The sequence below is a fragment of the Hyperolius riggenbachi genome, chromosome 11, assembly GCF_040937935.1.
Source record: "Hyperolius riggenbachi isolate aHypRig1 chromosome 11, aHypRig1.pri, whole genome shotgun sequence".
Lineage (NCBI taxonomy): Eukaryota > Metazoa > Chordata > Amphibia > Anura > Hyperoliidae > Hyperolius > Hyperolius riggenbachi.
Window position 1 is genome coordinate 85,845,835 of NC_090656.1, and position 16,647 is coordinate 85,862,481.

General features: G+C 43.4%; 1 protein-coding gene across 2 annotated transcripts in view; it reads right to left on the reverse strand.

The window, feature by feature from the left end:
- The window catches only part of LOC137538372 (phosphofurin acidic cluster sorting protein 1-like), a 113,606-nt gene that overhangs the window by 19,583 nt on the left and 77,376 nt on the right, over positions 1-16,647 (reverse strand). For both annotated transcript variants that reach the window (XM_068260494.1, XM_068260493.1), the window contains exons 20-22: positions 11,465-11,507; positions 11,214-11,349; positions 187-383 (exon numbers count right to left, since the gene is read on the reverse strand). In XM_068260494.1, coding sequence (XP_068116595.1) covers positions 187-383; positions 11,214-11,349; positions 11,465-11,507 — 376 coding nt within the window. The remainder of the gene's footprint in view (positions 1-186; positions 384-11,213; positions 11,350-11,464; positions 11,508-16,647) is intronic.

Below are 16,647 nucleotides of genomic sequence, written 5' to 3' on the forward strand. Positions count from 1 at the left end.
AATGTTTTGTTGAACATTTTGTATTAATTGTCATAATTATGCTGTACTTCCTTTGTCTTAATGCATGGCTTGTAATTACTTGTACAGCTATAGAAGATGATGGTACTTTATAAGCCAGTAATAATGATAATTATAACAACAACAACAACAACAACTGCTTGTCTCAGCAAATCAGTTGCAATTTACCTTTTTTATTTTTTGGTTCTGTAGTCACCACACTTAGGCTCATGCTGCCGGGTGGGGTATCTGGTCCAGGCAGGCGAGACACAACCACAGAACGGAAAATACTGCGCAAAGTGTTCTTCCCTCCACCCTCTCTCTCTTTCCTCCGGTCACAAGTTAGCCAGTAATCAACTTGCAGTCCCAAAGCATCTGGTGTGGTCCTGAGGGGTGACACAATGAAAAGAAAGATTACGGTCAGGCTACAAGCTACATTCTCTCATTTAGGCTACGTTCCCACTGTAGCAAATCTGCAGCGTTTCTCCACATGCTAATTCGGAGGTGGCACTACAGCACATTGAAATCAATAGGCTGGGTGGGGGGTTCTCGAACATTGCATCAGAATCTCCATAGCCATGCATTGGCACAGCTATTGAAATAAGATGTGATGTTGCATCAGCTCGGGTGGAAACGTAGCCTTAAAAGATAATGAAATTACATCAAGACACATTTTAACAACGACAGTATTCATATGCATATGGAGATTTTCACTGCAATTTACTTTTTAGCACATCCCTAAATAACATATACAGTATATACTTGCATATAAGCCGTGGTACCCACTTTTCCCTCAGAAACCAGGAAAAAGTGATTGACTCACATATAAGTCCCCTGCACAGTAGCTAGATGTGCCCCCAGTACAAGTCATCACCTCTTCCTATGGCCAAATATCCCCCAAGGATGATACAGCTGTGTCTCAAGACGCCACTAGATGGCGTCAGATATGAGACACAGTGATTGCCACACAAGAAGAATCCCCGATCATTGCACAGGTAACACGATGCTTGCACAAGCCAGGGGACATAGGTCTTGAGCAGCACTTTCTGCAAACCATGCTGCAGGGGATGTGGGCACAGACACAGAAGGGAGCCAGCTTGCAAGAGCAGGATCACTAGTGCAAGATCCTTACACTCCTCTGCCATTAACAAAACCTGCTCAACCATCCATTCTGCTGCACTGACTCGCATAAAAGCCAAGGGGGTAACTTTTTTGTGCTGAAAAATTAGGCTTTTATGTGAGTATGTTAGTTTTTTTGAAGATATTTCCACAGGATAGCAAGGCCAGCACAATGTTTAGATCAAGGTTTTGGGACCAACACAGGTTCTGCTGTTTTTAAACCATTGAAATCAGCGATAGAATCCCCAAAAGTATTCCAATAGTTCAAATTATGAGCTCGTTGTAGCAATGTGCTGAGTGTCTACTGTGAAATGTGCTCCATGTGTCTGATCTCATGGTCTCTTATGCTGCTGTTCTTCAAAAGGACATGTTCTAGGTACAGCTGCATGATCTCCCAAAGAGGATGTGATCACAGCAATCTGTACAGGCAGGTGTTACACAGAATGAAGGGGGTGCAGAGGAGACACACACACACACACACACACACACACACACATTACTGGGCCCAGGTGTACTGGTCACATAGGCCTCTATTCAAAAGAGGAGAGTTAGTAAGTGATAAAAAGGTCAGTATTTTACCTCATGCAGTATTTAAACTTTTTTTGCAATTCACTACTGTGCGAGGATAGTTAGAGGAGAGTTCGGTAGCGGGCGATAATGGAGCGATATGGATGCGAAAACCGAGCGAAAAAGGTAGTTATGCGGCGTTAATGATTTGCATGTGATACTTTGCCACTCTGGATGCTGGAAGTAAAGGATTGTGGGTAGGATGAGGTTATTACCAGCACATGACCACAGAGGGTTTCCCTCCCTGTTTTTTGACCCTCTCCTTCCATTACAAATCCCTCCCTCCGTTCTGCATATTAAGCAATATTAACCACTTGCCGACCGCCCACAGCCCATGGGCGGCGGCAAAGTGGACGCCTAAAGGACCGCAATACGCCTTCAGGCGGCGCGTCCTTTAGGCATGCCGGGGAAGCGATCGCGTCATTGATGACGCGCGCTTCCCCCGGCAACTGGCTCCGCCCACCCGCCGTAACATCCCGCCGGCCATACGGAAGCGCCGGCGGGATGTTAACCCCGCGATCGCCGCTACAAAGTGTATAATACACTTTGTAATGTATACAAAGTGTATTATACAGGCTGCCTCCTGCCCTGGTGATCCCAGTGTCCGAGGGACCACCAGGGCAGGCTGCAGCCACCCTAGTCTGCACCCAAACACACTGATCTGCCCCCCCCGCCCACTGATCGCCCACAGCACCCCTCAGACCCCCCCCTGCCCACCCCCCAGACCCCTGTTTGCACCCAATCACCCCCCTAATAACCCATCAATCACTCCCTGTCACTATCTGTCAACGCTATTTTTTTTTTTTATCCCCCCCCCTGCCCCCTGCCCCCTCCTGATCACCCCCCCACCCCTCAGATTCTCCCCAGACCCCCCCTCCAGACCCCCCCCTGTGTACTGTATGCATCTATCTTCCCTGATAACCTGTCAATCACCCGTCAATCACCCGTCAATCACCCATCAATCACCCATCAATCACCCCCTGTCACTGCCACCCAACAATCAGCCCCTAACCTGCCCCTTGCGGGCAATCTGATCACCCACCCACACCATTAGATCGCCCGCAGATCCGACATCAGATCACCTCCCAAATCCATTGTTTACATCTATTCTCTCCTCTAAACACCCACTAATTACCCATCAATCACCCATCAATCACCCCCTATCACCACCTGTCACTTTTACCTATCAGATCAGACCCTAATCATCCCCCTTGCGGGCACCCAATCACCCGCCAACACGCTCAGATTGCCCTCTGACCCCCCCTTATCAATTCGCCAGTGCATTAATTACATCTGTTCTTCCCTGTAATAACCCACTGATCACCTGCCAATCACCTATCACCCATCAATCACCCCCTGTCACTGCCACCCATCAATCAGCCCCTAACCTGCCCCTTGCGGGCAATCTGATCACCTACCCACACCATTAGATCGCCCGCAAACCCGCCGTCAGATTACCTCCCAAATGTATTGTTTACATCTGTTATCTTCTCTAAACACCCACTAATTACCCATCAATCACCCATCAATCACCCCCTATCACCACCTGTCACTGTTACCTATCAGATCAGACCCTAAGCTGCCCCTTGCGGGCACCCAATCACCCGCCCACACGCTCAGATTGCCCTCAGACCCCCCCCCACCTTATCAATTCACCAGTGCATTAATTACATCTGTCCTTCCCTGTAATAACCCACTGATCACCTGTCAATCACCTGCCAATCACCTATCACCCATCAATCACCCCCTGTCACTACCACCCAACAATCAGCCCCTAACCCGCCCTTGCAGGCAAACTGATCACCCACCCACACCAATAGATCGCCCGCAGATCCGACATCAGATCACCACCCAAGCGCAGTGTTTCCATCTATTCTCTCCTCTAAACACCCACTAATTACCCATCAATCACCCCCTATCACCACCTGTCACTGTTACCCATCAGATCAGACCCTAATCTGCCCCTTGCGGGCACCCAATCACCCGCCTACACGCTCAGATTGCCCTCAGACCCCCCCTTATCAATTCGCCAGGGCATTATTTACATCTGTCCTTCCCTGTAATAACCCACTGATCACCTGTCAATCACCTGTCAATCACCCCCTGTCACTGCCACCCATCAATCACCCCTGTCACTGCCACCCATCAATCAGCCCCTAACCTGCCCCTTGCGGGCAAACTGATCACCCACCCACACCAATAGATCGCCCGCAGATCCGACATCAGATCACCACCCAAGCGCAGTGTTTCCATCTATTCTCTCCTCTAAACACCCACTAATTACCCATCAATCACCCCCTATCACCACCTGTCACTGTTACCCATCAGATCAGACCCTAATCTGCCCCTTGCGGGCACCCAATCACCCGCCTACACGCTCAGATTGCCCTCAGACCCCCCCTTATCAATTCGCCAGGGCATTATTTACATCTGTCCTTCCCTGTAATAACCCACTGATCACCTGTCAATCACCTGTCAATCACCTGTCAATCACCCATCAATCACCCCCTGTCACTGCCACCCATCAATCACCCGCTGTCACTGCCACCCATCAATCAGCCCCTAACCTGCCCCTTGCGGGCAATCTGATCACCCACCCACACCAATAGATCGCCCGCAGATCCGACGTCCGATCACCTCCCAAGTGCAGTGTTCACATCTGTTCTCTACCCTAAACACCCACTAATTACCCATCAATCACCCCCTGTCACTGCTACCTATCAGATTAGACCCCTATCTGCCCCTAGGGCACTCAATCACCCGCCCACACCCTCAGAATGCCCTCAGACCCCAGCCCTGATCACCTCGCCAGTGCATTGCTTGCATCTATTCCCCCCTCTAATCACACCTTGAGACACCCATCAATCACCTCCTGTCACCCCCTAGCACACCTACCCATCAGATCAGGCCCTAATTTGCCCCGTGTGGGCTCCTGATCACTCGGCCAAACCCTCAGATCCCCCTCAGACCCCCTTCCGATCACCTCCCCAGTGCATTGATTGCATCTATTTTCCCCTCTAACCACCCCCTGAGACACCCATCAATCACCTCCTGTCACCCCCCTAGCACTCCTATCCATCAGATCAGGCCCAATACAACCTGTCATCTAAAAGGCCACCCTGCTTATGACCGGTTCCACAAAATTCGCCCCCTCATAGACCACCTGTCATCAAAATTTGCAGATGCTTATACCCCTGAACAGTCATTTTGAGACATTTGGTTTCCAGACTACTCACGGTTTTGGGCCCGTAAAATGCCAGGGCGGTATAGGAACCCCACAAGTGACACCATTTTAGAAAAAAAGACACCCCAAGGTATTCTGTTAGGTGTATGACGAGTTCATAGAAGATTTTATTTTTTGTCAAAAGTTAGCGGAAATTGATTTTTATTGGGTTTTTTTTCACAAAGTGTCATTTTTCACTAACTTGTGACAAAAAATAAAATCTTCTATGAACTCGCCATACACCTAACGGAATACCTTGGGGTGTCTTCTTTCTAAAATGGGGTCACTTGTGGGGTTCCTATACTGCCCTGGCATTTTAGGGGCCCTAAACCGCGAGGAGTAGTCTAGAAAACAAATGCCTCAAAATGACCCGTGAATAGGACGTTAGGCCCCTTAGCGCACCTAGGCTGCAAAAAAGTGTCACACATGTGGTACCGCCGTACTCAGGAAAAGTAGTATAATGTGTTTTGGGGTGTATTTTTACACATACCCATGCTGGGTGGGAGAAATTTCTATGTAAATGGTCAATTGTGTGTAAAACAAATCAAACAATTGTCATTTACAGAGATATTTCTCCCACTTAGCATGGGTATGTGTAAAAATACACCCCAAAACACATTATACTACTTCTCCTGAGTACGGCGGTACCACATGTGTGGCACTTTTTTACACCCTAAGTACGCTAAGGGGCCCAAAGTCCAATGAGTACCTTTAGGATTTCACAGGTCATTTTGCGGAATTTGATTTCCAGACTACTCCTCACGGTTTAGGGCCCCTAAAATGCCAGGGCAGTATAGTAACCCCACAAATGACCCCATTCTAGAAAGAAGACACCCCAAGGTATTCCATTAGTAGTATGGTGAGTTCATAGAAGATTTTATTTTTTGTCAAAAGTTAGCGGAAAATTGATTTTTATTGTTTTTTTCACAAAGTGTCATTTTCCACTAACTTTTGACAAAAAATAAAATCTTCTATGAACTCACCATACTCCTAACGGAATACCTTGGGGTGTCTTCTTTCTAAAATGGGGTCATTTGTGGGGTTGCTATACTGAACTGGCATTTTAGGGGCCCTAAACCGTGAGGAGTAGTCTGGAAATCAAATTCCGCAAAATGACCTGTGAAATCCTAAAGGTACTCATTGGACTTTGGGCCCTTTAGCGCAGTTAGGGTGCAAAAAAGTGCCACACATGTGGTATTGCCATACTCGGGAGAAGTAGTACAATGTGTTTTGGGGTGTATTTTTACACATACCCATGCTGGGTGGGAGAAATACCTCTGTAAATGACAATCTTTTGATTTTTTTTACACACAATTGTCCATTTACAGAGTTATTTCTCCCACCCAGCATGGGTATGTGTAAAAATACACCCCAAAACACATTGTACTACTTCTCCCGAGTACGGCGATACCACATGTGTGGCACTTTTTTGCACCCTAACTGCGCTAAAGGGCCCAAAGTCCAATGAGTACCTTTAGGATTTCACAGGTCATTTTGCGGAATTTGATTTCCAGACTACTCCTCACGGTTTAGGGCCCCTAAAATGCCAGGGCAGTATAGGAACCCCACAAATGACCCCATTTTAGAAAGAAGACACCCCAAGGTATTCCATTAGTAGTATGGTGAGTTTATAGAAGATTTTATTTTTTGTCACAAGTTAGTGGAAAATGACACACTGTGAAAAAAACAATAAAAATCAATTTTCCGCTAACTTTTGACAAAAAATAAAATCTTCTATGAACTCACCATACTCCTAACGGAATACCTTGGGGTGTCTTCTTTCTAAAATGGGGTCATTTGTGGGGTTCCTATACTGCCCTGGCATTTTAGGGGCCCTAAACCGTGAGGAGTAGTCTGGAAATCAAATTCCGCAAAATGACTTGTGAAATCCTAAAGGTACTCATTGGACTTTGGGCCCTTTAGCGCAGTTAGGGTGCAAAAAAGTGCCACACATGTGGTATCGCCGTACTCGGGAGAAGTAGTACAATGTGTTTTGGGGTGTATTTTTACACATACCCATGCTGGGTGGGAGAAATAACTCTGTAAATGGACAATTGTGTGTAAAACAAATGAAAAAATTGTCATTTACAGAGATATTTCTCCCACCCAGCATGGGTATGTGTAAAAATACACCCCAAAACACATTCTACTACTTCTCTTGAGTACGGCAATACCACATGTGTGGCACTTTTTTGCAGCCTAACTGCGCTAAGGGGCCCAAAGTCCAATGAGCACCTTTAGGCTTTACAGGGGTGCTTACAAATTAGCACCCCCCAAAATGCGAGGACAGTAAACACACCCCACAAATGACCCCATTTTGGAAAGTAGACACTTCAAGGTATTCAGAGAGGGGCATGGTGAGTCCGTGGCAGATTTCATTTTTTTTTGTCGCAAGTTAGAAGAAATGGATTCTTTTTTTTTTTCTTTTTTTTTGTCACAAAGTGTCATTTTCCGCTTACTTGTGACAAAAAATAATATCTTCTATGAACTCACTATGCCTCTCAGTGAATACTTTGGGATGTCTTCTTTCCAAAATGGGGTCATTTGGGGGGTATTTATACTATCCTGGAATTCTAGCCCCTCATGAAACATGACAGGGGGTCAGAAAAGTCATAGATGCTTGAAAATGGCAAAATTCACTTTTTGCACCATAGTTTGTAAACGCTATAACTTTTACCCAAACCAATAAATATACACTGAATGGTTTTTTTTTTATCAAAAACATGTTTGTCCACATTTTTCGCGCTGCATGTATACAGAAATTTTACTTTATTTGAAAATTGTCAGCACAGAAAGTTAAAAAAATCATTTTTTTGCCAAAATTCATGTCTTTTTTGATGAATATAATAAAAAGTAAAAATCGCAGGAGCAATCAAATAGCACCAAAAGAAAGCTTTATTAGTGACAAGAAAAGGAGCCAAAATTCATTTAGGTGGTAGGTTGTATGAGCGAGCAATAAACCGTGAAAGCTGCAGTGGTCTGAATGGAAAAAAAGTGGCCGGTCCTTAAGGGGTAGAAAGACTGTGGTCCTCAAGTGGTTAAGCATTTACAATATTAAGTGGATGAGTGAAACAGAAGAGGTATTTGGATACATTTTCACACTCACTCCCGATGAAAAATGTATCCAAATTCCTCCTTCGTTTCACCCATCCACTTAATGTTGTAAATGCTTAATATTGAAAATGGGCTGCTCTCTGGTGCCTGAAATATGTACAGTATAAGCGGTTACTGTGTGCTGCTAGTAAACGAGCTGCAGAGTGAGCTGCAGCAGCTGTGCGAAAAACCACAGATCGCCAGGTACATTTAGGTGATTAAATAGATCTAAAATAACGAATGGTCACACCCCTTTTTTCCCTGGTGAATTGTGATTGAGAAAAAACGAATAACTACCGACTATTTATCGCACATTTATCGCATGAATTTCGCACGAATTGCGACCCGTCGGTATTTCAGCCTATATTTCTGGAGAATTGCTATTTTGAGTTATCACATGAGGTAAATTACCGACCATGTGTTAAATAGTTCGGTAACCTCTGGTGAATTGACGCTTATATTTCTGGAGAATTACTATTTTGAGTTCTCACATGAGGTAAATTACCGACCATGTGATAAATAGTTTGGTAATCTCTGGTGAATTGACACCATAGACTGCAGGTAACTTAAACAAGCATACGCCTAAACTTGTCAAACATCTGATCTGCATGCTTGTTCAGGGTCTATGGTTAGAGGCAGAGGATCAGCAGGATCACATCAAATTAAATCAAATCAAATTGAAGATAGCTTTATTGGCATGACCAAGATTCATACAGGCATTACCAAAGTAAAGGGAAAAGGGGGACATGGACGGGGGTGGGGTAGGGGGGACAATGACTAAGCAGTCTGTGGACATTTTTAGGTTTACAGTTCCTCTCAGTCTGTGGCATACTGTGCCATAGTATAGTTAGGATATGTGCCTAGGATAATCAGGATATGTGCATTGGTTAAAAGGAAATAACTACGGCAGCCTCCATATCCCTCTCACTTCAGGTTCCCTTTAAAGAGACACTGAAGCGAAAAAAAAAATTATGATATTATGATTTGTATGTGTAGTACAGCTAAGAAATAAAACATTAAGATCAGATACATCAGTCTAATTGTTTCCAGTACAGGAAGAGTTGAGAAACTCCAGTTGTTATCTCTATGCAAATAAGCTATTAAGCTCTCCGACTAAGTTAGTCGTGGAGAGGGCTGTTATCTGACTTCTTATCTCAACTGTAATTGAACGGTTTACTTTTCCTCTGCCAGAGGAGAGTTCATTACTTCACAGACTGCTCTGAAAGAATCATTTTACATGCTGAGTGTTGTGTAATCTGCACATATTATAGAATGATGCAATGTTAGAAAAAACACTATATACCTGAAAATAAAAGTATGAGAATATTTTCTTTGCTGCTTATCTTCTAGTAATTATTCATAGTACACAACCAATTCATTATATCATATTTTTTTTTCGCTTCAGTGTCTCTTTAAGCTAGCACAGCAGTAGTGTACTCTACCCATTTGAGTCCAGAATCAATAATATGAGTATATTACAGTAATTATCAAGATACCATTTAAGAGATTTTACAAATACAGCTATAGTTATAATTTTATGTACGCTATATATCAATGAAGTCAGTACAAAGAACTTAAAGTTAGGTCTAGTATTATGTAGGTTTGCTGCTGTAGTTATTTACTTTTTTAATTTATCAAAGGGATTCCAGCTCTCCCCATGTATAATATATATATATTTTACACAACAGCAAGAACTACTACACTTTGATTTATATAGTGTTTTAATTGAATGAAGCTGCATCAACAATGATTAATAAAACTGTACACTATGTGCTTGCAATTGTACCTAGTTAGCTGTACCCACATAAATCCTCTGTCCAATAGCATAAGGGGCTCTGAAGTTCCACAACTCATTCTCAGTCACATTGATGGATCACTATTATATAATAGAGGTCACATTACAGCTGCAATACGTTGTGTTTTATGATTCTCTAGCAGTGCTTCAGGCTCTGGGGACGCATGCAGAGCGAGAGAGATCTGTGTACTCACTAATCTATGTAGCCTTGAACTTGATTTAGCAGCCCAAATCAGCTTAAATATGTTCTAAACCAAGGAAGCACATCCATTAAAGCAACGCAATAGCATGAGAGCATAACTGATGCACAATGTGGTACATTTATCTTTTTAATACCAAGAGGGGATTGAAAATCGGTTTAAGGCTCCCTGCACACTGCAAATCCGTTTTGCGATTCCGATTTTGTTTCCGATTTTCAATTCAGATTTTTTCCTGAATACATTCAACAGAACGGATCAAAAAATGCAGCATGCAGTAAAAATTAAAAATCGGAATTGGATGTAAAAACCGATTAAAAAGCGGAATCGGAATCGCATGCAGTTTGCAGGGAGCCTAAAGGAGTAAGAGGGATATGGAGGCTGACATTTAATATGAAACATGAAATATGAAACAATCCCAGTTTCCTGGCAGTCCTGCTGATCATCTGCCTCTAATACTTTTAGCCAAACCCTGAACAAGCATGCAGATCTGATGTTTCTGACAAAAATCTGACTAGATTAGCTGCTTCAGACACTACTGATGCCAGAATGATCAGCAGGACTGCCAGGCAACTGGTATTGTTTAATTGTAAATAAATATGGCAGTCTCCATTCACCCCTTGCTTCAGGTTACCTTTAAGGAAAGAAAATATTTTTGGGTATCGTTCTCGTTACAATTAGATATAACATTTCAATTTTACAAATAAATTATCAGGGTAATGCAATAGAGTTACAATTTATGGTGGGTTTTTAACCATTTCTGGACCGCCCATAGTTAAAACTACACCACACTTGTGGCTGTTTAATCCAGATGCGGCATAGTCCCTGCTGGCACTAAGCTAATAGTTTTCATTGGCTCCTGACACTGATCACAGTGATCTCAAAGGAAAAAAAAAAAAAGGCTCTGGTCCTTAACCATTTTTGCCTTTTGGACGTTACTTTCACGTCCAAAAGGCTGCTGTGCGCTCCAGTGCTCGCGCCGTCACGCTCCCGTGAATGGAAACATTGTTCCCATTCATCCATCTAAGTCCCCGGTAGAAAAAGCTGACCACCTTGGCATGTTTACTAGGCAATATAAGTAAAAAAAAAAAATAAAAAAAAAAAAATGAATTTACCGAGAGACATTTTATGCAGTTGCTGAAGCATGTGAAAGTCTCTTAATCGTTCACAGTCTCGAACATAAGATTGTACACATGCATACATACATACACACACATCTCACCCAGTGTTTCCTTGCAGAGCAGCACTTAGGGATGGAGAAGATGGGGGTGTAGCTGTGCTATCACGGGGCATCCCCGTTACTGACGGTGGAGAAGTAGATGGCAATCCAACAGCTAGGGGAATTGTATCTTCAGCATCTAAAAACAAAAGCACAGAGCAAGGAAAAGTTAGGAACAACATACTTCAAATCAGACAGAGGTGTGTATGCTCGTAGGGCTGGTTTAGATTAGGGAGTGCTTCTTCCTCACATACCAGTATTTGGAGGGGACGTCTCCACCAGACCGACTTTCACCACCTGTAGGAGGACATGATGGGCAATGAGAGGAAGGAGACCCCAGAGAAAAGAGAACAAGGAGAAAAGGGAAAAGTCTCAACAGATGAAGGTCTTTAATCACAAGAGGACAAGGAAAAAAATGGTGAGGATTCAAAGTATAATCTCAAGTCAAGTATACAAATTATCAAGACAAAGAATAATAGAGGCTAGATAAAGATATCCCGATGATATGAAATAGTTCATCATAAACGTAGACTAAGGCCCCAATTTACCAAACTGTGGTAAGATTGTCATGTGCACATAACATGGGGCACGGCAGTTTACTGGTACCAATGTCAGCACCATCTATTAGCCTAACCGCTCCACACGTTACCCCGGTAGCACGCATTGCACTAATGGATAAATGAGCGTTTCCCCCTCCCCCACATTCGTACCGGTAAAATTGCCATGTGCTGCCTGTGCATGACAATCTTACTGCAGATTGATAAACCAGGACCTTAGAGAGGACAATGCACTACAGGAATTCTCAGAACTTCTGGCAATGCTAACTGTCTTATCCGAGATGGATCATCCTTGGTGACTTTAACGTCTGGGCTGATAACACTCAATCACAAAATGCAAATGAACTAATAAATCTCATGGGTGGACTAGGCTTCACACAAGTTGTAAAATCTGCTACCCACAGAGGAGGGCATACGCTAGACTTACTGTTCCACCTTGGAATGGACATTAGTAACATAACAGTAACCCCAGTGGTGTGGTCAGACCATCACATAATACAGTTTACTATTGATCATCACCCTATCAAGCAGCTCCCTAAAGAAAATCAAAATCCGTCCCCTGAATAAATTAACACCAGAGAGGATAACTGCCAACCTGGCTTTTACAAATCTGCTCCACAGTCAAATGGACCCAAACACTCTAGTAACCCAGTACAACACGATATGTGAAACACTTGACAGTATTGCCCCATGGCGCACCAAATCAGCAACCAAAAAGCAGAAAGCTAATTGGTTTGACAAAACCATCATGGATCTAAAAAAGAAAGGGCGCAGACTTGAGACAGTGGCGTAAATCAGGGTCTGAGAAGCACAAATCTAGCCTAATTCAACACCTCAGACAATACCAACAAGCAATAACCAAGAAAAAAATCAGACTTTATCTCGCACAAAATATCTACAGCCAACAACAGAACTGGTCAACTCTTCCACGCAGTGGAATCACTCTGCAAGCCTTCCTGCCTAAAAGCCCCAACCACATTCTCCAGGGAAAGGTGTGAAGAATTCTCTGCCTTCTTCACAAACAAGGTGTCTACCATCCGTGCCAGCATTACACCAACATCAATTGACCACTGGACTTTGCATCTGCCTACTACCGTACCACCATGGCAAGTCTTTGACACTCTGAGTGAAGAAGATTTTGGAATTCTCATTCAAAGTCTCCGCCCCACTACCTGCGACCTGGATCCTGGCCCAACTAGATCCTTAATGCAGTGCTCAGAGCTGATCAGGCCAGCACTTCACAAACTCACTCAGTGCTCCTTGCAAAGTGGACTTTTCCCAGAAGAACTGAAGAAAGCAATCATAAAACCCCTCTTGAAGAAACCATCACTAGATCCTGATTCTGTAACCAACTACAGACCTGTGGCGAACTTACCATTCCTATCAAAAGTTATCGAGAAAGCAGTCGCCAACCAGCTGGAAGCCAGGCTTACAGATAACAACATCTTTGATACTTTTCAGTCAGGATTCAGGAAAAGGCAAAGCACTGAAACGGCATTAGTCCGAGTAATGAATGATCTACTTCCTGCAAGGGACAAGGGTGATTGCTCAATTCTGATTCTTCTTGACTTGTCTGCAGCATTTGATACTGTGGATCATGAAATACTAATCCAGCGACTGAAGAACTACTGTGGCCTAAGGGGTACTGTTCTTAGCTGGTGTCAGACCTTCCTATCTGGCAGGACACAGCAAATATGTCTGGACACACACTACTCTAATCCAGTGCCACTTCCCTATGGAGTTCCACAGGGTTCTGTACTATCACCATTACTCTTTGCAGTCTACATGCTCCCACTGGGCAAAATAATCCAGAACTATGGCCTAGGATACCATTGTTATGCAGATGACACACAACTGTATCTGTCCTTCAAGCCTGGCACCCAAGACCCATCAGCATCCATAAATGCGTGTCTAGTGGATTTACAAAATTGGATGAACACCAGCTGGCTGGGGCTGAACTCTGACAAAACAGAGGTGTTGGTGGTAGGTGGTCCACACATGATGGATAAAGTTCAAAACGCTCACCACTTCAAACTAGCAATTGGGGGAGATACTGTACAGTATAAAGACTCTGTGCGAGACCTTGGGGTGATCCTGGATGGAAATCTAAAACTCAAAAAGCAGATATCAGCTGTCGTCAAGTCTTCCTTCTTCCATCTAAGAAATATAGCGAAAATCAAACACCTTATCCCAGCTGAAGACCAACCTGCCCTGGTTCATGCATTTGTATCCTCCCGCCTAGACTACTGCAACGCCCTGTTCATCGGATCTACAGAAAAGGTTCTGCGCCCCTTACAGCTAGTACAGAATGCTGCAGCCAGACTCCTAGCCAATGCCCCCCGCAGCTCACACATCACCCCAGTACTGCAAACTCTTCACTGGTTGCCAGTAAAATGGAGAATCAATTTTAAGATCTGCCTGCTGACATTCAAGGCTCTACACCACATGGAACCCAAATACATAGCGGATCTATTGGAACTTTATGCCCCTCCACACACCCTCCGCTCTGCCAACAAGATAAACTGATTATTCCCAGGATACACGTAACATTTGGTGCTCAGGCCTTTTCCTACGCAGCCCCTACTCTATGGAACTCACTTCCACAATCAGTACGAGAGGCTCCCTCTCTGGACAGCTTTAAAAAAAAAAAAAGGCTAAAAACTCACCTCTTTTCCCTAGCCTTTGAGACTGCATAATGCAGGGTCACAGCGCTTTGAGTCCCCAGGGAGAAAAAGCGCTATATAAATATTATTGTTATAGTTCTTTCTATTGGCCTCTGAGGTAGCTTTTGTTCAAAGTGAAACAGCTGTCAGGCCCCCTTCACCCCAACTGTGTACCCAGATGTGTCTTTGCACCGTGGATTAAAATGTATTTCTTTTTTGCAACGACAGTGCCTCGCTGCTCTCCTTTTTACACTGCATGTCCACTGTCTGAGTGCACATTGAAGTATGGAATACACAATCCGGTGAACCAAGTTGTTTCTTTTTGCCGACATCTAGTGCCAGTCTCTTTCTCCCCTCAATATATGAAATCACATACAGCGGTGTAGGAATGAAGGTTGTTGAGGCTCTGACTGCAACCTGGTAACTGCATCAACCACTGCCTAGGCTCCTTATTAATGCTAATTTATTAATTACAGTACATTTATGTTTTTGTTTCAAAACTAGTGGCAGAGGACATGAATATACTGTACGGCTGGTGGTTAAGCATAGTCAGGCTGAATGTCACAAACTGCAGTATGGATAACAGCCGAATGAAGAGGGAAAAAAAAAATACAAATTGAGGATTTCAAAACCCATCACCACGTAAAACATAATTTTTAATTACAATGCCAATAAATGATCATATATGATACAGCATAAAAATAGTCCCTGATACACGCATGTCACATATAAATTGCCTAACGCACATTTCGCGACCTGTAGCACAAGGTCACTTCTTCAGAGGCCTTATTTTCTAAGTTCACAGTTTGTGAATGAAGGACGGTTTAAAAACATAAAAAAAATGTAGAGCCAAATCTAAATATGTTCTGGACGTTCTTATCATCCAGTTAGCCCAATTTAGCACCGATCTGATATATCCAGTAATGAATTATTGCAAGGCAGCACAACATCTGTGACCGTAGTCCATGGAATAGGATTTTCTAATACTGTATGGTGGTCAATAATATAATCCGTTCTGTGAGGTTGATGCACTACTGAGAGCGTGGTGATATGCCAATAGTTCAGCAGGAGCTATATTTTGTATATTTTTCTATTGTGTGATTATCTTTAATAGAGAGGTGGTCGTATTTTGGATTCTTTCAGGCTTATAGAACAAGTGAAGAGAGGCCCAGGCAGCTTGAGAGGTAGAAAGTAACCATATAAGCACCTCTGGTTCACTCCAGATGTGAATTCTGGAGGGTTGGGGAAGTGTTTAGGAGGCAGAGATACTACAAAGAGGGGACTGATGGGAATCTCCCGGAGTGGTCGGGTAGGGAAAGCGTGTATGCATCGGAGAAGCTCTGTAGTGCTGCTAAAGTAAGGCTACTTTCACACTAGAGTTGCGTCAGCTCCCTGAAAAAAATGGGATCGCAATGGAGGGTGGGAGAAAATTTAAATAAATAAAATCGCATTGAATGCATCTTCACCACAACTGTTAAAGCGCTATAATTACATGATTAATAACATGCATCCCAGAAGGTAGAAACTATAATAGGTTTAATAGATTGTGCAATAACGGAAATACACTGGATTCTATAGCTAGGTAGTCTTTGGGTACCTTTTTCTTCCAGTTATCTTTTCACCTCCAGTGGAGGACGGTAACCCTGTCAGCACATCTGGGTGCCGTGTATAGGGTTCCCCCCTTTTTTTTCTTCAAGAGTGCGACAACATAGAGAGACCCAGATACCAGAGAGGAGATGGTTGTACTCTCCACCAGCCTTATTGGTTGGTTGCCCTTATTGCAACCTTATTTTGTGAGTACCAATTCTCCATCTGCTTACTTTTACTACACTCGCGTACTACACCCTCCGGGCTACCACTGTGTTTTTTCTTTCAAAGGTACAGTTCTACTGCATCACACCTACCACATTTTTAAAGTCATATTGGGGCAGAACCAAAGAAGTGGAGCAAATCTGGTGCAAAACAGTTGAACAGCATGACCAATCAAAATCCTTTCCCTCTACATCCGTTTTGTTTTTACACCAGTTCTCCTTACATTAGTTTTTATAACTTTACTGATACTATCTTTACTCCACAATAGTAAGACATAAATCTTTTCTAGATAAAAAAAAAAAAAAAAAAAAAAAAAAAAAAAATACTTTCCACTCTACCCCAGTAAACAGTGTTACATTTATTAGATAGGATACGAATACTAAATATGATACTAAAGGATACTAC